Below are 22820 nucleotides of genomic sequence, written 5' to 3' on the forward strand. Positions count from 1 at the left end.
TCAAGATGGAAGGCTTTCTTTAGAATGTAATTTACAAAAAAAATAAAATCATGCATTCAAAAGTTTATTGTTGCTTTAATGCTATTTGAATAGTGAACATTTCCCAACATGAATGTAATGAAAAATTTAGTTTTATTCCTTAGTTAAATCCAACTGAAAGGTGATCTAAAACAATATATATATATATTGTATTTTATTAGAATTTTTGAATAGGATTATTATTCCAATTTTATATTACTTATTTATATAGCCAGAGATACAAGCAATGAGTTGTCCTTGAAAACCAGGTCACAGAGGCTACAAATTTGACATTTGGCTTCTTTGAATGCCTGGTTTTTCAACCTGAGAGAAAACATGGCCATAAAAGATACTCGATATAAAGGACCTGAACATTTCCCACAGTACATGTTTTAGCTCACCTAGATCTTGAACATTTTTAGATCTATGGCATTTTGTTTATCAGAGAAGTTTACCGAAGTACACATGAATAAACCAACAAAAAAGCAATAAAAAGTTCCTCAATAATAAATTCCTCGTCATAACAAAATGTCTTCATAACTGACAGACAACCAGCAGGGAACCTTTCTTCAAACAGAGGCTTGCATTAGCATCTTGGTTAATATTCTGTGGAAGTCTAGGACATAAACTCCACCATGATGCCCAGGGACTTGCTGTTTATTCCCAGTGGCTTTGGGGGGGGATCGTTTTCCATTTAATAGCACTCACTCTCCTTTCTATTTGTTTCCCACTTAGCGTCAAAAGAAGTTTTTATTAGCTTTACCAAAACGGAAAGGAATTGCTTTCTGCCCGCAAGGTTTTTACGGAAGTAAACACGCATAAGTCTGTTTTAAAAAGGGATTTTTATGACAGCTTCAACGCAGGTACAGGCAGAAGGCTTTTGTTTTCCATCGATGTGAAAATGTTTGTACTTTAACCAGGGATGAGGTTCAAAAAGAAATGTTGCCTTGTGCTGTGTGGGAAGTTTGAATCACAAACATCATGCTAGCGATCTGTCATGCTAACAAAAATAGTAGCCGCTAGTCAGCGACCGTTCTACCATTCAGAAAGTAAACAAAAGCAAACTGTTCAGCGAAAGAGAAATAAATAAATAACTAAACACTCCCAGAAAATACAGACTGACTGAAAATACAAATCGGGTCAGTGTAATTAGCGGGGGGAAAAGTTTCAGCGTCCCTGCAGGCAGCGAAGCAGCTCGCTATATTGTTTTAAATAGTATTGAAATAGTAGTCCAGCTCTTCTCTAATGGGCTGTTCATTATCCATGAAAACAGAAATTAATGAGCTGATGATGATGACGACGATCTTTCTCACTTTTTTTTGGTTTCTAGGTAACACGACACTGTGTTTTCATCCGTCAGTCATTTAAGTAATGAAGTTGGTGAGGGTATTGGATGAATACCTTACATTTAATGTTTATGAAGGTCCCCATTCCAGATTTAGTCCCCATTCGCTCGCATAATAACTTCCATTCCTCTGGAAAGATGTTACAATAGATTTGAGTTCATTCATCCATAAAAGCGTTAGCAAAGTCAGGTACTGATAAGAGTGAGGGAGAACCATATTAAGCCCAATCTCTTTGCTGCAAAAAGGTTGGGTCTCCTGTTTCAAACGAAGGGAAAATCTCATTTGACCACGTCCGAAGACAGCCGATACAATTGTGTTCCTCCAAAATTGTTGGCAAGAACCACATATGGTTGGAAAAATCCCAATAAATCTGTCTAACCTACTTAGAAGGCTTATGTTCCATTATATAGATGACTCAAAAGATAGCTGTTTAATGTCAATGCTGAAAAATAAAATGAGTCAGCATGACTCCTCTTTTCATGCTGGATGATGCGTGTAATTGCGTTTGATTAGCGCTGGGGAAGGGATCTCGGAAGGGCACGTCTTTAGAACGCACGCATCGTCAAGCCGTGGACAAAACAGCGCTAATAAGGAAATAGGGCTTCCATTGATTACGTGTGTCAGAAGAGTTTTTCAATTATTAGAAACCAAGATTGGACGCACAATGTGTCTTATGAAAAAAAAAAGTCGCCGGAAGTTTCTTTTCCGAGTTTCATCTGTAATACTGAGCGAGTGCTTCTTGGATTGGCGCAGAACTTAAGACAAATCAACTTTTTTTAGCAATATATGATGGAATCATTACCAACATGCCCATTTCAATGGGATCTTCTGTATGTTTATATAGTAAACTACTACTTGTGTATTACTTGGGGTCATATCTCCTGCTTGTTTTACAGAAGGTAGGAATTTCTCCTGGCTTGTACACAGTCTGTAAAAAATACAGACTCGCATGACAGATTACTCAGACTATTACTCTATGTTCCGCCTTCTCCCCATGTGAAACTAATCCCCGTCTGAAGAGCATCCATCTCCCCCCAAGAAAAAGCCCTTATCCTCCCTGCTCTGCACCATTTTACCTCTGTTCCTCCAGCACTGCTTGACTGATCCTACCATCTCTGAGGGCATGCCTCAAGACTCGTCTCTTGTTCTGGTGCTTCGAAAGAACTTTCCCTCGATTTCCGAACAGCTCAGTCAAAAGAAACGTACAAATGCCTCTACGAATAAAAGTCCGCTTCGACCCAAGCCATTTCCGCTTTATAAAACGTCGCAAAGCCTCCGTTTTTGACTGACAACGGCGCCTCCGTGTGGACAGAGGGACAAAACGGAGAAGAATATATGTGTTTTTTAAACGAAAATGTATTAGTGTGGACGTGGCCTTAGTGACTAATAGCTACTGAACGCTGAAAATCTTGTGTGTATTTGGCGAGGTAAAAGATCAAAAGACAAAATGGTCAAACGGCATCTGTCAAAACTTTAGAAACTCCTTTTTATCGTTTCTGGTTGCACGCATGGTGAAATTGTTTCTATTCAAATTGCGTAAAACATCTGACAGAAGAAGGAAGAAGGTTCTATGGACAGATGAATCTAAATGAGTCTGCCTGATGCTGTGAATGGAAATCTAAATGTAATAGTAATAAAGACTATGCTAGGTTATAGAGCCATTACTACACTCAGCATTAATCGATTTGTTGAGGCTTAATTCCAAAATCACACACACATACACTTAACATATAAGCCTGCTATGTTTTCAGTCAAATGTCAGAACGTGCGCCTTGTTTTCCTTTCCAAGCGATTAGAATCAGCCATCTACCTTGTCGTCTAAGCCCCGACAAGCGCAAACACTTTGATCTCTTTTCTGGGTTCTGCGGCAGTGATTTTTTTTCCGTCTTGTTGCTCAGGCAGCCCCTTTTTAAAGCAGAGCTCTCTGCAGGAGCCATAATGCCTTTTAGGTTATCACTTTGATATTGTCAAGGACATGCCACAAACACACACACAAAAACACTCACAAAACTCAACATACCGCACATGTAGGTTCATTTCATATACTGTTAGTAGAGGTCGACCGATTCATTGGTTCTGCCGTTAGTTTTTCCGGGTTGCGGCCTCAAAGGTCTGCCGTTATTATACAATATGAAAGAGGCCTCTAGAGGCAAATCACTGGCCCCACATGCTGTCTGTTTTGACCGGTGTGACTAATTATATTCATAATAATTTAATTGAGAACATGTTCATGATTCATTACTGTTTTTATTTATTTATTTTTCTAAAAAAGTTCAGGAGTCTTTTACATTGTGTTTTTTTTTTAACCAGTATCCATTTGAAAAAATATTGTTTGATTGATCAGGTAATAGTGAGTATGATCCAACCTAGCTATCAGTATCGGTAAAATCCACTATTGGTTGACCTACATTGGATACCATTCTGTCTGTCTGTCGTCTTCTTCTACTTATTTGGCTTCTTCCATTAGGGGTTCCTAACTCTAGATCATCTGTCTAGAACCCCCTGTCCTCTACATCTGCCTCTTTTAACCCAACCACCTGCATGTCCTCCTCCACCACATCCATAAACTTCCTCTTTGGCCTTCCTCTTTTCCTCCTTCCTGATGGCTCCATCCTCAGCATTCTCCTACTGATATACCTCATGTACCTCCTCTGCACATGTCCAAACCATCTCGCCTCCCTCACCTTGTCTCCAAAACGTCCTACATGCGCTGTCCCTCTAATTAACTAATTTCTAATCCTGTCCATCCTCGTCACTCATAATAAAAACCCCTTCTCTGCTACCTCCAGCTCACCTTCTGTCTTTTTCTCAATGCCAATGTCTCTAAACCATACAACTTCACAGGTCTCACCACAGTCCTATTAACTTTCCCTTTCACTCTCACAGATACTCTTCTATCACAAATCACTCCTGTCACTCTTCATGCACCCACTCCACCCTGCCTGCACTCTTTTCTTCACTTCCCTAACACACTCTCCATTACTTTGCACTGATGACCCCAGGTACCTTAACTCCTCCACCTTCTCCACCTCTTCTCCCTGCAACCGCACCACTCCACTGCCCTCCCTCTCATTCACACACATGTACTCTGTTTTACTCCTACTGACTTTCATTCCCCTTCTCTCCAGCGCGTACCTCCACTTCTCCAGGCTCTTCTCAACCTGATCCCTACTCTCACCACAAATCACAATATCGTCCGCAAACATCATAGTCCATGGAGACTCCTGTCTGACCTTGTCCGTCAACCTGTCCATCACCACTGCAAACAGAAAAGGGCTCAGAGCCGATCCTTTATGCAGTTCAACCTCCACCTTGAACCAGTCTGTTGTTTCTACTGCACACTTCACTGCTGTCACACATGTCCCACATACTTCTCTGCTACACCTGACTTCCTCATAAAAAAAACGTCTCTCTCCACCCTGTCGTACGCTTTCTTTAAATCCACAAACACACAATGCAACTCCTTCTGACCTTCTTTATACTTCTCTATCAACATTTTAAAAGCTGCCATTCTGTCTGTATAACTAATTAATTAAGTGGCTAAAAAGTGGCCTTAATGGTCACATCCTGTAACAATCTCTTGACTGTAAAAGCAACTATAGAACAATTCTTCTCCAGACATCCTTCTGAAGCAGACGCTTCGGTTTCTTCTTCCTCACGTGATCACTTGGCCTGTGTCATTACCCAGCTGATGATCAGTGCAGCTTTTAAATCGTCCTCCCTCAGAGTGGCCGTGGCCATGACCATCATTTTCTTCTCGATCGTCGAGGAGTTTCCCTGAACCTCCTCCGCATATTAGGCGCCTGCGCAGCCGTAACCGTCATACGGCCTTCGCTCTGGATGCGATCATTTGAATGCAGCAGATGTTCACATTATTCCTCCCACGACATTACAGAACAGAAAAAAAACCCTGAGCTTAATACAGAACAAACCAGTGATAATTGGGTTTCTTGCGGGGTTCTTGGGGTTCCAGCATGACAGTGCCCCTATGAACAAAGCCAGCTCCATGAAGATATGCTTTCCGTCTGTAGTGTGTGGAAGATCTTGATTGGCTTGCTATAAAGCTCGGACCTCAACCCTAGAGATTCGGAATGCTGACTGCACCAAATGCCTCTCACCTGTATTACCTGACTTTGCTAACACCTTGGGCCTGAATCACCACACATCTGCACCAAATATCTTCCTAGAAGAGTGGAGCTTAATGTCAACAGTCTACTACAATAGTTCAGGACCATACCAATGATTAACTGTAATAAATGGACAGATTTGGATGGTTTCCTCTCAAGGTTTTTTCCTCAGGCCATCTCAAGGAGTTTTTCCTTGCCACAGTTGACACTGGCTCCGTGCTTTGAGACAATGTTCATTGTTCAAATCGCTATCCAAAGAAAACTGAATTGAAATATGGAATGGGATGTTTAAAATAAAGCACATACCACTTTTCATACTCAGGTGTCCACAATCTTTTTTTCCACATATTGTCTATATTTGTGCTATATATAAGTGCTGCGGTATTACAAAGCTTTTAAAGATACATGTTGATTCTACATAGGATTCACACGTCTCTTTGTTTTATCCGCTCAGAGGTTTTCCCCAAGCGGCTTCTTGTCTTGAAAGAAAAACAAAAAACGATCGATCCATATTAGTGTTTCAAAACAGTCTAGACTCATTTGTTTGATTTTCTTCAAAACACACACACAGTCATTCACTGACAGAAAAATACGTCAAATATCTTCTGCTAATGTTTCTCATGGTTCATAACAGTCCCTGATGGCTCAGCTGTGAGAAAAAAAAAAAAAAAAAAAACGTGCTTTGAAGACAAAACGTAGTACGACCTTTAATGAGTCACTCGTATGACCTTGAAAGAGGATTGTTTTAGACATATGAGAGCTAAAAGGGTGTGTAAAAGAGCATTGAAATAAAAATATAATATTTTTTATACACATGCACATTGTATGCCCAAAAGTATTTGGACATCACAACGTTTGAATGCACATAACTGTATAGCGATCGACCAAACCTGCTCAAGCATGACAATGCACAATGCACAAAGCCAGCTCCATGAAGATCTGCGTTACATGTGTGTGGAAGATCTTCTGCTATAGAGCTCAGCCCTATTGACCTGAAACGATGTGTGCACCCCAGGCCTTCTCACCTACTCCAGGACCTGAATTTACTAACACCCTTGTGGCTGAATCAGCACAAATCTCTAGTGGAACATCTTCCCAGAAGACTTGAGGTTATTCGAACAAGAAATGGGAATGTGGGATGGGATGCTAAAAAACAATCTTTTGCACATTTCTCAGGTAAAACTCTGAGGTAAAAATCGAACAGAAAACAGATGCGATTTCAGAATGACGGACAGACTGGAAGAAACGAGTCCTGACCTCGTAGTGTGCCACTCTCTGAGACTCGGAGATGAGCTGTGCGCTGCACACTTTGCAGTAGGTGTCCGTGAAAAGGCCCTGATCGACTTCTGTTGACTTCATCTGAAAGAAAAAGACAGAAAACCGGACATTGCGTGTCACTTAGCGAAAGGAACCAGAACGCGTGGTCTTTTTTTCATTATCAAAAGATTATTAATCGCTTATTATCTCCAGTGTCGATATACTTTACACTAGATGTTGACCGATAAGTGGACTTTAACAATACCGATAGCTTGGTTGGATCGTATTTGCCGATAAACGATTAATCAACTCATAGTTTTCTAAAATGGATACTGGAAAATAAAATAAAATAAAAAAAATATATACAAATATATATATATATATATATATATATATATATATATATATATATATATATATATATATATATATATATATATAAAAATAAGAAGAAAATTAAAAGACATGTTCAAGCAGCATGTGGCAGTGACAATGATTCGCCTCTAGAGGCCGCTCTCGAAATGACAGCAGACCAGCACCCGGAAAAACTAGTGGTTTCGGTGGCGATTAATCAGAAAAGTAAGCAAATTTGTAGGAGAAAAAAGTAGTATGTGAAAATAATCTTCTAACAAACTTAGAATTATATTAATTTGCAAGGTCCAGCTATTTAGCTAGAATTTTCAATATCTTCAACTACACTATATAAGTAAATATTTGTGGACAATTGACCATTAGATCTTTTTGCACATCTTATTCTAAATTAGACCACATTTGCTGCTATAAACAACCGCCACTATTCTGGGGAGATGTTCCAACAGATTTTGTAGATTTGTTCTTATTCAGCCACAAGGGCATTGAATCAGGCACTGATGTAGATGAGGTGGCCTGTGGTGCAGTCTGCATTCCAGTTCATCCCAAAGACGTTCAATAGGGTCAGTTGAGATCAGTTAAGGTATAACAGGTCACTCAAGATCTTCTACACACTGCCAACCAATGTAAAGCATATCTGGGGACATCCTATTCAATTTTGTGCCTTTAATTTTGTTCTAACATTCTAGGAAAGAACCTCGTATGGATGGAAAAATCAGGTCCATATAGTGTAGGTTTCTGCACATTGACTGCATGTTTGTGTACAACATTGTTGATGTTTGCAGTCAGCTGCCTCTAAGCAGGCTTTTATCCACTGTTCCATGCTGAACACCTGTCCAAGACGGATTTCGCCAATTTTCGTCTACGAGTAAGAAGGAAAAAAAAAAAAACATGGCAATAAAACAGCACATTTTGTAACATATTCATCTGCCCTTCATACAAGTGCATGAAGAGCATGTGGACATCACAGCAAGGAAGCGAGCATGAGCGTGGCAGGGCTGGCAGATGTTCAGAAGTCTTTCTGCCTTCCGAACATCCGATGAATTCCCAAAAAAAAAAAAAAAAACGTTTACTTGATTCGGGTGGAGAGGTTACTGCATCATTAAAGACGCTATAAACGGTGATGAAACTTTGTGTTTAAGTTTTTCAGACTTCTCTCCATGATTGTGTGCATTTCGAAAAAGGACACGTTGGATTACAAGGTCTTATTACTGCTTTGAAATCGTTTTATTGTCGCTGAAATGGAAGAAAAACACGAAAATACATGGTTTATAAAAGAATCTGTTCGAGCTGCTGTGAGTCACACTGACAGTCCTGCGTCATGAACATTGGTTATGGAAACTGACAGGAAATTGTCCTAATTGGCTCATAGCTCATACTCCAGCTGAGATATAAATGTCATCGTGTCCTGCCTTTACGCACAAAACAAATCGGATCGCTTTTTTCCTGTAGTTTTCTTGAAAGATAATGGATGATATTCTGTTGATATAACTTTGTCAAGAAATTGACCTTATTATCCAGTTGTTTGACTAGAGAAGTACCAACTAGTAGTGACTAACAACAGGGTCTTGAATCGAAACATATTCTGATGCCATAGCTTAGTCCTTTTTATTAAGATAGCTAGCTATAGTTAGCTGAGGGATCTAATGTAACAACCAAAATGTTTCGCTCTTTTCCAGGTAGTGAAGTATTTTTTATTTTCCTTCCTCCTAATTCCTTCCTGTATTGAAGTAAATTTTTTGAGTATCAGTACTTTCAGTTTTTTCATTGTTGAAAAATTTTTACCTCAATACTTTTTAATAATGTTACTTTTTTACTTCACAACGTTTTCAAATAACAAACCGTTCCTCACTACGATGAAGTGAAAACACAAACCGTTGTCCATACTTCATATGTAAGCAAATAATCCTCCGAGTGATGAATGCTTGAGACACCAATAGTGTAATTTATAGGGATGGGTACTGAGAAGCTATTTTTTTTGGACCAGTGCACAATTGGGTCAATATCGGTGTACCAATACGCCTCAGGATAACGTCTCAGACCATGAGAAACAAAGATTGAACTCTTTGGTCGTGAAACTGACACAAAAAGCAACACAAAAAAAAAAAATACTTTAACAAACAGCATGTGGCAGTGATAGTGATTCGCCTCTAGAGGCCGCTCTCGAAAGGTCCAGCTATTTACCTAGGATTTTCAATATCTTCAACTACACTATATAGGGAAAGATTTGTGGACAGCTTTGCAAATTCGAATGATGTCTGCTCAACGTACGTTTGATATCCATGTGCAACACATAATATAATTAAACATTTAGAAGAAAAAAAAAGAAAAAAAAAACACCATCTTCCTCAAGCAATGCGCTGCATTTAATGCGTCTCACGCAGACAACTCCAACTCCATTGCCTCAAGCGAAGGTAACATTTATTATTAAAAAAATAAGTTTTTAGTTAGTACTAGTAGTCTTTTGAGACACCACATCAGGTATAAAATGTGAATCCTAATACGAGTAATCCCACAGAAAACGCTAGGCTAGCAAGGTTTTCACCCTCAGTAAGACACCCATGAGACACCCAGGAGCAGCCCATTTGCCAGAGTGTCACAGTGCGGTCACTAAATTTATAGTGAAAGATTTATTGCCCTTCACTATGATGGAGTCAAACTGGTTCGGGTATAACAGACAATAGAAAATTTCGCTAGTTTTGTCCATGTTTAAATTGGATTTTTATTCCAGTCTGAATCCTGACCAGTTGATGGTCAACTTTCTTACATGAAATGGAGTTTTCAGTAGTGGCTACTCAAACAGGAGGTCTAAAAAAAGATTTCCAAACCCCAAACACGCAGATTTTTCTTTTTTAAATACTAAAGGATGATGATTCATTTTGAAGTGGCACAGTTTCTGAAAGAGGCCTTGAATATCATACCAGCGCAAGTCCAGCCGACGAAGCCGTAAAGAAAGCTGCGAGCTCGAGAAGCAATCAGTGGAAAAGCTCAGAAGCCGAAGGAACGCACGCCCACGCAGAAACACCATCACTACTTTGTGATGTGATGCTTGTGGTGCTGTGAAAGCAACTGCTGAGCTGAGTGAAGATCTCTACGCGTCTCCTTCTTGACACGTACGCAGAATACCGACTTTTTTATTGCTGATGTCCCGGTGTCCCTGTTGAGCTCATTAGCATTCGGTGGCATAACATTAGAGGAGGAATAAAGCGAAAAGAGACGACCAAGAGGGACAGAAAAAAGGAAAGCAAATCAAAGGAAAGATTTTACAATCCTCTATTCTCATGGCAGGGGTTTGTGATGTAAAAGTAATGAAACCGAGATACCAATTATTTAAATAATATATATATAATATATATTAAGTACAATAAACTAGTTGCTACTAGTGCAAATGTGCAACCCCCTAAACTTAGTTGAAGCATCGCCATGACTGGATCCAAGATTGGCTTCATGTCGCTCCACAGATGTTTAGCTAGATCCGATCTCTGGGTTTTGGCTTCATTCAAAAACACTGACCTTCATTTGGATGACTCTTTTCCCTGGTGAATAGGGCGTGTGATTTTGATCATCGTTTTGTGCTCGAACGTGAAATTCCTTTTCATCTCCACCTCGCTCGATTCATGATTCCCTTCACCTCGACTGTCTAAGTGCATCAGACAAAAGATTATTCCTAGGCAACGGTGATGAAACCTAATAAGTCGTTCAGGTGGCATCTGTCAGGTATGAAGCCAAGAGAAGCAGCAGCCAATCAGGAAAGGATACATGACATCAGCAACTTAGGTACACCTTTGGCATACACCTAGAACTACAATTCCCCCTTTAAGGTACTAGGCAGGAATTGTAACTTTGAAATACTGTAAACTTTTCATTTATCATAATGGCAAAACCTTGATTTTACCCTTGAAGTATTGGGTAGACACATTGTTTGCCTTGATGCTTCGTTTAGTTCGTTTAACTAAACACGGAGCACTGCGTTTCCCCACGGACCATTCTTACTGACGCACCAACCATTGTGTGAAAAGTGCCGTACACACAAAACGAGGCTGAAAACATTTATACATAAGATCCATAAAAATTTAACACAGAAGACGCTGCAGAATGAAAAATGGAGGGAAAACAGAGAAGGATGAAAAGAAGATTTAGGCCAAAGAACACAACAGAACGTTTCCACAGCTTGGGATCGTTTCAAGCTAAAACTTAAAAACATCATTTTAATGTAATTTATTTTATAAATAAATTTTATAAATTACAATATAATGGTGCTTTATGTTTTGATGTAATTTATTTTATATATAACATAAAATAAATTATATATTATATATTTATATTATAATTTGAAGTAGATTTTGATATTTTAATTTCAATTTTTTATTGATATATTTGTATTCCCATTTTGATGTAATATGGAAATTAAATGCACTAAATTGGTTTAGTTTCTTTTTTTTTTTTTTACAAATATTCTTGTATGCAATTTTAGCGGTAAAAATGTTAATTTGTTTAACTTTTTTGTTACTTGTTAATTTTAAGAAACCCGTCTTATTTTCTCTTGTATATTTAGAATTGCGCTTTAATAAAGAAAACGATGGTAGGAGTGTGTAAACTTTCAATAAAAAAAATTCAGTTTAGCTGTTTAGATATATATTTTCCAACATCTGTACATTTGTATATTTGTTGTTCAAAGTAAACGTGGTTGAATATTTAAAAAAAATAAAATATGCAAATGTCTCCTTTATGAATATTCATGAATATAACTCCCAATCCTCCTTTACTCTTCGTTTTTGGCTTTGTTTAAACAATCCGCTCTCATTTGAAAAGATAAAAAAATTAATTTGAGTGATGTTCAAGTCTTGGACTTGGATGTACGCTTCGGCTCATCGTCTTGTTCCAATGAGCCACGGTCCGGGCGGAATTACATGCCGTAAATTGAGGTGCGGAATATGCTGATTTTGTTCACTTTCCGAAATAAGTGTCCAACTTTCCCTGCTAAAAAAACAACCGCAAACCATTAAGCTTCCACCTCCATGTTTGACTGTGGGATTGAGGCAGTCTAACATCATCTTTCCTGTCTTCCGTCTTACACAAGTTTGAGCCATAAATGTTTAATTTGGACTCATCAGTCCGTAAACTTTCTTCCAGTCTTTCCAGAGCCAAGTTTGTTGCAGGTAATTAAAAAAGGAGCCTGTATGTGTCATAAATATGATAAAATAATAGTTTTTACTGCTTACTAAAATATACAAGAGACGAATACCACGGAGAAAACCAACCTCTCACTGAGATCGAAGCAATAAAATTTTTATGCAAATGTCGCTTGTCAGTAGAGCAGAAAGAAAAACATGTATCATGAGTTATGAGGAAGACAAATGGTCCTGAGGCAAGTGACAGATATCTAAACCTGCAAACCTGAAGCGTTCGTGTCACCTGGCTCCTGCGGGAAAGAAAAGGAAGGCGCAAAAGCACGGAGCAAACGACAGATAAAGGAGTGAAGGATGAAAGAAAGACGGATAGATATATAAAAGTCACGAACGGAAGGAAGACGACGATGAAGCCTTCGGAAAAGGCTTTGTGCATTTTTTTTTTCGGAAATAGAGACGCTCAGCCAGAGCTGTCATTCCGTTCAGCACAGATCTTCACACACACACACGCACGCACACACACAATTTAGAGATAATCATAAAAATGCACATTAAACCCATATAGCATTCCCTAAACTCTTTCTGCCTTTATGGAAAACATGCGAAGAACGCAGGAAAGAGAATTAACCCTATTCTCCTTCCATCACTGAATGTTTTTTCTGTCTTTTTGTCAGGAATCAGCCTTAGCAACACCTCAGAAATATTATTCAGGAAATGTACAGGTGGTATGGGCTGTAGGAAAAGTGAGAAGAGAGACGAAAATGCAATGCGGCGGTTCTTTCCTGTGTCCAGCAGCAACTTTTTGCACCTCGAAGTGTCTATAAGACTCCTAGAAACTCTTCTGAATGTCAGGAATAGATGCTAATCCCCTCCTCCACCTCTTTTATGCTGAAGAACTAAAGAAACAAACGAGTGTAAATGCTAGGGAGCCTATTTTTTGTTTCCAGTCATACAGCAGGTGCTGGAATCGTGTTTTATGTTAGAAGAAGGCTAAAACGATGCTATGAACCCACGTTTGATGGGTATGTTAAGAAGCTGGTAGCTTGCTGCCAGTTTTTACCTCAGGTTGGTTACGGCATTTAGGTTTCTAGCCAACCAAAGCATTCGACTTGAGAGTAAATACTAGAGTTTAACGTGCATAATTTAATCCACCCTTTACATTTAAGCTAACTTTCACCTTTACCAGGAGTAAAAGTGTTATTTAATGAGGTGAAGCAAAATTAATATCTCACAGACTGGCGCTAACTACAAAGCTAGCATCATCCAGTCAGGACAAGCTAGCACTATTCTTTAGTTTAGTCAGCTTTTTTTTTGGCTGAGGTATATTCCGAACCAAAGCAAATTCTGAGAAAACACTTTTTTTCATTCCAAACATTGGTCATCCCTTATGGGTTCCAGACATCCTTGGCAAAGAACACCAATCAGACAAGCACCAGCCAAGCAACAAAGTCAATTAAGCCCGGAGTAATTAGTGGGCCGTTAGCTCGTTTCTCTGTTGCTCGGGTCTTTCTCTCCGAGAGACGCTGGCAGGCGCACAGTGAAAGGATGCTTAAGGGCAGGCGTTAATTACAAACCTCGTTCTTTTACCACAACTACAAAACACTCTCCAAGCGCTCATAATACAATTTCCTGCTCGAACAAAAGCGGTGATTACACCCAGATATTATGACGCGCAGATGAACGGTTATTAGCGGAAACTACAGCAGCTGGCCAGTAGTAAGTTATCAAACTCAAGTTCTTCTCCCTCCCAATAGCGACAAAGACAAATCCCCAGCTGCTACTGTTGCCGCTAGACAGGCGCTCACATGTCTACACAACACGAATACACCACAATGGACCTCAAGGACCAGTTTAAATCCACTATCTTGCTCACACACACACGAGGCAAACTGAGTTTTGGAGCTTTTCTGAGACCCCCAGTTGCTGTTTTAATCTGCACTGTAGATGAACACTGCAGGGAGGATATTAGCCCAGCTGTCTCCACCACACACACACGCACACACACACACACACACACACACACACACACACTCTCTCTCTCCATCTTTGTGTGGAGATAATCTATGTGGACCTTCACTAACTTTCAAAATGTACAGATCTTCAGCTGCAAATATGTACCGTTAGTATTGTATTTGCAAATACGCAGCCATGTTAGCTTAGCTGGCATGCTAACAGTGGATTTTCGTACAAATCCAATAAAGGCTAACAAAATAGCGAGAAATTATTTTGTAAAGGTTTGTGTATATCTTCAAAAACAATAACGGAATAACAATATAATACTAAAATACAATAAGTTAACAATAAGTTTTTTTAATCTCTTCGAAAGCAACAATATCAACTTTTCCAACTTACGTTAGCGTCAAAATTTGATGTGTGCGAATTTGTAGCTTTTTTTTTCGTTTACATTTTATTTTTAGAATGAATATTAAACCCTGTCATGACTATTTCTTTTTGTTTGTTTTTTATGAAAACGTCACATACTTGTGACTAATGTTGCTAAAACAAATGGCACCCCTGTTAGCATGTCAGTCACCTAAAATGATTGTATAAGAAAATATAAAAATGTTTACCAATGATGAATGAATTTTGTTTGTACACAAATAAAATTAAAAAAAAAATCAGATTAAGGAAAAAAATGTGAACTTGAAAATTAGGAGTTTTAACATGGAATGGTGCGAGAAAACAAGCAAAATATGCTCAGTGAGGGACAGATCCGTGTGAGGAAATGCCTTTGATAGACTGATTCGAGCTGACAGGAAGGTTGAGGTAACTTGAATGACAACCATGTTGCACAGAAAAGCATCTCAGAACATACAAAATTGTCAGACCTTGAGGCAAATGAGCTGGAAAACCACAATGGATTCCACTGGTGGTTGCTTGGAAGCTTACAGAGATAATAAATGTGTGTTCCTGGACACGAGGTTCGATTTCGGACCGCGTGACACAAAAAAAAAAAAAAAGATTTCTGAAGAGATTTCATAACTGCTGTCAATGGAAATGGTGTCTAATAATATTAGATATATTGTAATCCAACAACCCAACATCTGCAAATCAGATTTCGGTTCTAGAGCCAAACAATTTGATAGCAAAAAAAAAAAAAAAAAAAAACCTGTTGAGAATGTGACAGTCGCACCATATAACCTCTCATTAGCAGGGAGGCATGGACAGGGAAGCGGGAAAGTGTCCACAGAGACAGAGACATGGTGAGGTCCTACGAGGCCAAACACACAGTTAAAAATGGAATCGGGTAAAAAGCAAAAAAAAAAAAGAGAGAGATTCATGTGAACACACCATCCTGGCTGGTTAACAGCACTGCATTTCCTCCAGCTGCATCTTTATTTCAAACTTGAGCGTTCGGTATTACAGGATTAAAAGGTCTGCACGAGGACGCTCACCAAAACGTATGCAAATGCAGTCAATCAGCCCCATAAGCCCCCCCCACCCCCAGGTCTGCTTCTTTACTTCCTGCTCTGAAGCTGTGAGATTACTGTCGGTAATAACGAACAGCCACGGGCTTCGCATCGTGTCGAGAAGCGTAAATAATGGCGCACTTGCCTGAAACAGCTGTTGAACATTGGACCCACAAACAAATATATTTTCAAAATACGAATTCATTTATATATCAATGTATGTTGGGCATGTGCATCTCCATACGTTCGGTTCATACAGACAGCAAATGATCAATGGTCGTAAGTGCCTTCTGACTTCTAAAGTCTTTGTAGTGCAAAAAAGGAAGAAAAGATTAAATAAAACCGCGCGTTCTTTTCCTGTTGTGTCTGCAGGAAGTTACAGCTCTACCTCTGCCAGGTTAATCTGCATTTTATGTGACTCTCAGGACACGCCTCGGTCTGTGTAGCGTTGCGACGCGTCGTATTCACCTAGCAGCAGCGGTTCTACTGAGAAACGGTTTAGAAAACGATTTACATATCAAATATCGGTTACAAATTATTGTTTACTTTCTAAATAATAATAAAATCAGTTTGTACTGCTGCAAATATGTTAAAAACGATGCATCGTGACACAAATGCCAACGCACCGTCCCCAACGTATATACAATTTGCGTGAACTTTTTACTTGAAAAAATGCCTCTTTGCATGAAGATTTGGAAGTGGAAGTTCTTGAGTTGCCTGCTACGGAGCTCAACACCTTTGGGATGAGATGGAACGCCGATCGAAGCCCAGACCTCCTCACTTTACCTACACAGCTGTGTGAATAAGCACGAATCTGTACTTTTGTCCATATTGCGTATGTACTCTTAGAAGAAAGTTTTATTTTTTTATTTTTTTTCCCCGAGCTGTATTCCAGAATCTACCAAATCTCATTAGAGAATTAAAGAAAGAATTAGAGAAAACAAAACTAGTTTGTGATATATTGAACATTTTATTGCCCGTTTAAGGCCTTGTTGGCACAGTGAGTCAAGGTTATGGGTTACTGATCGAAAGGTCGGGGGGTTTGAGCCCCAACACCACAAAGCTGCCCCTGTTGGGCCCTTGAGCAAGGCCCTTAACCTTCTTTTCCATTCTGCAAGGAAAGAATTTGACTGTGCTTAAGTGTATAGCGTAGTGCTGTTTACACACTTGGTGCCACTAAATAAATCTTTACGCTTGAACAATTTGACGCATTAAACACACACACACACACACACACACACATATATGCAGTAACAGTGCATCCACAGTGACATGGCAGCAGCCATGAAAACAAAGGTCACAGATTTTCAAAAGTGGCATCAAATCTATCTTCAAGGCCTAATTCACAGATCAGAATCAGGTTAATTGGCCACACAAGATATTTGGTTCCAGCTGTTAGTCATGTTGGTGAGATGAAGCATGTTTTTCCCAAGTTCCTCTGTCTGTGGCTGAGAGGATGGAGATGCAAGGTGTTCAAAGAGAAACCAAAGGTCAACCTCGCATCTCTCATTGCAGGAACGAAAAGCAAATAAGATATCAATAATTCAGAACTGTTCATATCTCCAAGCTGTCCACTGCACACAATTCTGATCATCTGATCACCATCCCTGTCTCCCTGTCTTATGTGTATTCCTACCCGAGCATGGACAGACTGCATCTTCATCCCTGCGATACCATTACAAAGCAAAGCACTACGAGATCTTGCAAAATAAGGTTTTTTTGTGTGTGTCCTGCAGATTCCAGGTGCATGGCAGGACGCAACTAAATCCTACTTCAAACTAGTGCATATTGCGTGAAATACTGAAGAAGAAAAAAAAAATCACTGACTCGTCATAACACACTTTTGCATGCACCTGTGGGCTGACGCGACCGAGATGCACGTGCGCGTATGTTTTCTTTCTTTTGTCCGCGTCCATGCACGAGGATGGAGGGGAAAAAAACATGCACTTGCATGCACCACGATTAGTATATATTTATTTTCGGATGAATGCATGGGAAATCCGAGTAAGAAGTGCGGGGGGGAGACTGCATGCTTCATCCCGCGCGTTCGATCATCACCCGCGTAAACACAGCAAGGGCACATGCGTGCAAAAAAAAAATGAAATCAAACGCATGTTTATTTTATAACATTTTTTTTTTTTGCATGAGCTCCAGCGTGCGTGTGCAAGCGCGAAGGCGCGCGCGTTACCTGTAGCTGCAGAGTGTAGTCGCGAGGCGAACGCGTCTCGTGCTGGAGCTGCAGGGAAAACGCCGTAATCCGTGCACCGGCGGAGAGCGCGCGCGTGCCGTTCCTGGCTGGGGTCAAACGCTCCTCCTCCTCTTCCTCCTCCTCCTTCACGCCGCTCGCGCCTCATTGGCCCACCGGATGGAGGTGTAGTGCGCTCGCGACCGCACGTGAACGCTCGGAAAACACGCTTTTGCACATCAAAGTGTTCCTATCCTGTGTACGCTGCATAGCTAAAAGTATGTGCACCCCTGCCTAACACACCCACATGCACAGGGGTGTACAGGGGTGCACAGGCCCCCCCTAAATGCATGCATGCTTTACTTAGTACTTTCACTGGAACTTGGTGTCACAAACAAACTGTTCCTCCTCCAACTTCAGCAAAGAAATTAAGAAATTACAAATAAGTATGTGTATAAAAAGTGCTTTTTTTCGGAGTGGAACATCTGGAATGTCCTGCAAAGATCCTCAACCTCCTCAAACCCATTGAAGACCTTTGGACCTCCTTAATCTCCACTAGTGTTTGATCTCACTAATAGTCCAGTTGAAAGAGTGTTCAGTATGGACTGTAGAGTGTGTGTGTGTGTGTGTGTGTGTGTGTGTGTGTGTGTGTGTGTGTGTGTGTGTGTGTTTACTCGATCTCTGAGTTGACATGTGGATTTCGATCACATTATGAATATATTATAAACGTGACTCATCACCTGATACTGCAGTTATCCGGTTACAGCACACACACACACACACACACACACACACACACACACACACACACACACACACACACACATAATGTGTTTAAACAAGCTGCTCTAATTGCTCTACGACTAGAAGGCATCTCTATCTCTCTGTTGTTTCTCTAACTCTTTTTCTCTTTCTCTCTGTCCCACTTTTTTCCCTGCATTTGACTGTCTCTGTCTCTAGCTTTCTCCCGCTGTCTCTCTCTCTCTGCTTTTCTGTCTCTCCCTGTTGCTCACTGTCTCATTCTCTGCATCTGTCTCTCTCCCTTTCTTACTCTAACATTTTGTCTTCTTCTCTTTCCATCTCCCTGTCTCTCTTTGTTCTTCTTATTGTCTTTCTCTTTACATCTGTCTGTCTCTGTCTGTCTCACTCTTTCATTGCCTTTCTGTCTATTCTTGTTTCTCACTGTCTCTCTGTCTGTCTGCCTACCCACCTGTCTTTTCAGTATGTCTCTCTCTCCCTGTCTCACTCTCCCTCGAATGCTTTTCTTTCCATCTCTTTCTTTATCTGTGTCCCTCTTTCTCTTTCTGTCTCTGCCTCCTACTGTTTTTCCCTGTCTGTCTTTCTTTATCTCCCTCCTGTTTTTCTTTTTCTTTGCCTTACTATCTATCATTTTTTCATTGTACATGTACATGTACATGTGTGTGTGTGTGTGTGTGTGTGTGTGTGTGTGTGTGTGTGTCTCTCTCTTCCTCTTTCTCTTAATCTTTTCCTTCATCTCTCTGTCTGTCTTTTTCTGTATTCCTCTCCCTCTCATTTTCAGTCTCTCTGGCTGGCTGTTTTACTTCCTGTGTGTTTCTTTTACTCCTTTCTTGCGCTCTCACTGTCTCCCTTTGAGTCTCTCCCTCTCTCCCTGTGTGTCTCATTGTCTCTCTCCCTTTCTCTCAGTCTGTCTCGTTCTCTTTCTCTTCCTTTCTGTCTATCTGACTTAGTCTGTCTCATTCTCTTCCTCTCTATCTCTCCCTCCATCTCTCTGTGTGTGTCTCTCCACTTCACTAAAAGCGTTCAAATCTTCTCCGAACAAAGCCATTCCCCCCGAACGTCCTTCAGTTTGACTTTGAAAACCCTGACGCTTAATGTGTTCCGCTCCACCTGATTTCGTTCTCGTTCGGATTAGCAAAGAGAAACACGGCTAATGTGATTACTAGAGGACTGACTGTGCAGGACAATCTGAACGATCTTCTCATCCCCCACTTTTTTGAGGGAACCGTCATAATTTGGGATGCTGCCCCTACAGGAAATCGAGGTTATATGAAAAGTGCACAAGAGGCAAAAATATTGACATGTCGTGGTGCTGAAGGAAAGCGTTCCGGGATTTGGGGCAGGGCCTCATTAAGCGCAACGGAATTGGCTTTTCCTTTAACGTTCCCGTCTGACCAAATACATCAACCCAGTGTACCAGAGCACCAAAAAAAAACTGCCATATGGTGTCATACATCACGTGGTGTCATATAATATTTCCATCTGCTTTTTTTTATAGATCGGCTGCTTTTCCTGGCTAGTGTTCGAGTGACAGCAAGGCAGAAGATACATGATTCTCAGTGATCCTGAACCAAGGGTTTCATACACACTCTTACCTGCGCCGTCACTCTGAAATGTCTCCAGTTAAAGGGGGAAAAAATGGAAATGGAGTGAAGACTGCAGAATGTGACGTGTTTTTCCAGATGTGAAGAAGACAAACCTGAGTACTGTGGCATAAAATATAATTTTCTTTGCCTATCTGTCTGTCTGTCCTTCATATCACACTCTCTCACTCCATCAAGAAATCAAAGATACAGATGGAAAACAGCCACCCTGAGAAACAGTGAGGGGGAGACAGATACAAAAAGATGGACAGAAAGGTAGAGTCTGAAACAGAAAGAAAGAAGTCAAATAGACACCCAAGATGAAAACCAGCCAGCTGGATAGATTCTATTTATCTCTCCATCTCCCGATACATCTTAGTTGCTTCGTTGTTGTCTACTGTCTCACTTTCCTTCTTGGTTGGCCTCTTTCTCTCCGTTTTCTGTCTACCTGTCTCGCTCGTCACATTTTTTTCTGTCTCACTATTTCTCTCTGTATATCTGTCTTATCTGTTTGACTGTTTCTCTATCTCCGGTGTCTCTCTTTGAATTGCGTCTTTCTCTGTCTTGCGCTTAGTCTCTCCATCCCTATCTTTGTCTGTCAGTCTGTCTCTCCCTATGTGTTCCTCTTACACTCTCTGATCTGTCTATTTTTTACTTTTTTTTGCATTTTAATTCAGAATTTAAAAAAATTCAGAAAATTAGTACATTTGGAAGTTAATTTGCTGATGTGTCAATGCTGTACACCCTAGATATTATATAGTTATACTGTATGTAATAGGAATAACCACTAATGAAGGAAAATCGCAGGATTCATCAATCACAGAAATCCTGCGCCACATCTGGACCCTTCCTGCTGCTTAGTATTCTCAGGACAAACAGGTTCCTGAGTGGATCGTCCCCAGTGGATTCCTTTCTTTTCATCCCCTTTTGCTTTCAAATCCATCGGGGGACGTTCATTTGTATTCTTCTCAGGTGCCGTGGCTAAGTGTACAGTATTCGCCTGGTATCTAGAATCGGTCACATGCCGAGCCAATCATTGGCGTCTGCATCTGGAACGATCTCGATATATCACAAATGCAATCGCCATTAATCACCCCGGACTGGAGGTGCAGGGGTTAAACTAATCACCCGGGACCGCTAAATATAAACCTGGGCTAACTGATCACCTTCAGACAGGACAACAAATGGACATATTTGCCTCCTTCTTGGGGTTGATTGGGTCCCTTCAGATGAGATATTTAAAGCTTACTTATATCTGCACATCACATCTGGTCACCATTTTTTTCCACAGACCAATATGAGGAATAAATATAAGATAAATCTGAAATATTTGAGGGGTGACACAGAGTATTTGAAGATTCAATGCTTCGGTAGGGAGGAGCCTGATTCAATTACCAATCTCACAGTGGAATCTTCACAGAGGTGTTATGAAACAAGGACCATGCCATTTTGGTTATACAGGGGTGCTGAATGTCTGATTTCACATAGAGCTACTGGTTTTCTCTCAGTAAGTTAATATACAACCTACTATGATAAAAAGACATTTAATTGAATACAAAAAGCTGAAACTAGTATATTATATAGCTTCATCACACACAGACTGGTGTATTTCAAGTGTTTATTTATTTTAATGTTGATGATTACGGCTTACAGCTAATACAACTTTCTTTCGGCTTCTCCTATTAGGGGTCGCCACAGCAGATCATCCGCATGTTTGATTTGGCACATGTTTTTACCCTGGATGCTCTTCCTAACGCAACCCTCCCCATGTATCCGGGCTCGGGACCGGCACTAAGGCTTGTGCAACCCTAATGGCTGGGGTTGGTTCCCTGACCGGGGATCGAACCGGGGCCGCATTGGTGAGAGCGCCGCATCCTAACCACTAGACCACCAGGGATTCTCGGCTAACAGCTAATGAAAAACCAAAATTCTGTATCCCAGAAAATTAGAATATTGTGAAAAAGTTCAATATTGGAGACTTGTGGTCTCTAATCTCTAATCATCTCATTAAATCCAAACCCCTAGAAAGGTTTCCTGAGCTTTTAAATGGTGTCTCAGTCTGGTTCAGGCTACACAATCATGGGGGAAGGCTTCTGACTTGACAGTTGTCCAAAAGACGATCATTGACACCCTGCACATGGAGAGTAAGACACAAAAGGACATCACTAAAGTGTATCTGTAAACTGTATCCAAGCACATTAATAGAAAATTGAATGGAAGGAATAATGTGGTAGAAAAAGGTGAAACGAAGCCCATTCAAGAATTCCTAGCCCTGCCTTCAACACTCTTCAACTAGCTCTTGGTACTTAGTGCCGCTTCCTCTCAATGGCCTCGTCCATGTGCTCTTCCCATGGCACAGTGAACTCCAAATATATAATTTCTTGGTGGAATCGGAGACAATGATCATGTCTGGAAAAAGCTGTGTGGATGTTATTCTGGTAGGGATCTTCAGCGGTTTATCAAGATCCACTTCGAATTGACAGTCAGTAGCAGTAGAGAGAAGAGCAGACTTTACTCTCGGTTGTGGGTGGGCCTTCTCTCTGGCTCTAAGAAACTTGATGGTCTTTGGCTTTTGGTGGCATTGATGGCTATGGCTAAGCTCTCAGCAACTGCCTTGAACACTTGGTCGTGGCACCA

The 22820-nt window shown here is 40.4% G+C and overlaps 1 protein-coding gene across 1 annotated transcript in view; it reads right to left on the bottom strand.

Moving 5' to 3' along the window:
* The window catches only part of zmat4a (zinc finger, matrin-type 4a), a 60053-nt gene extending 42050 nt beyond the window's left edge, over positions 1-18003 (bottom strand). Inside the window, exons 1-2 of the mRNA XM_083526451.1 lie at positions 17845-18003; positions 6749-6850 (exon numbers count right to left, since the gene is read on the bottom strand). Coding sequence (XP_083382577.1) covers positions 6749-6850 — 102 coding nt within the window. The 5' untranslated portion in view covers positions 17845-18003. The remainder of the gene's footprint in view (positions 1-6748; positions 6851-17844) is intronic.
* Between the last annotated feature and the right edge of the window lie 4817 nt (positions 18004-22820).

Source organism: Silurus aristotelis, assembly GCF_946808225.1.
Source record: "Silurus aristotelis genome assembly, chromosome: 23".
Classification (NCBI taxonomy): Eukaryota; Metazoa; Chordata; class Actinopteri; order Siluriformes; family Siluridae; genus Silurus; species Silurus aristotelis.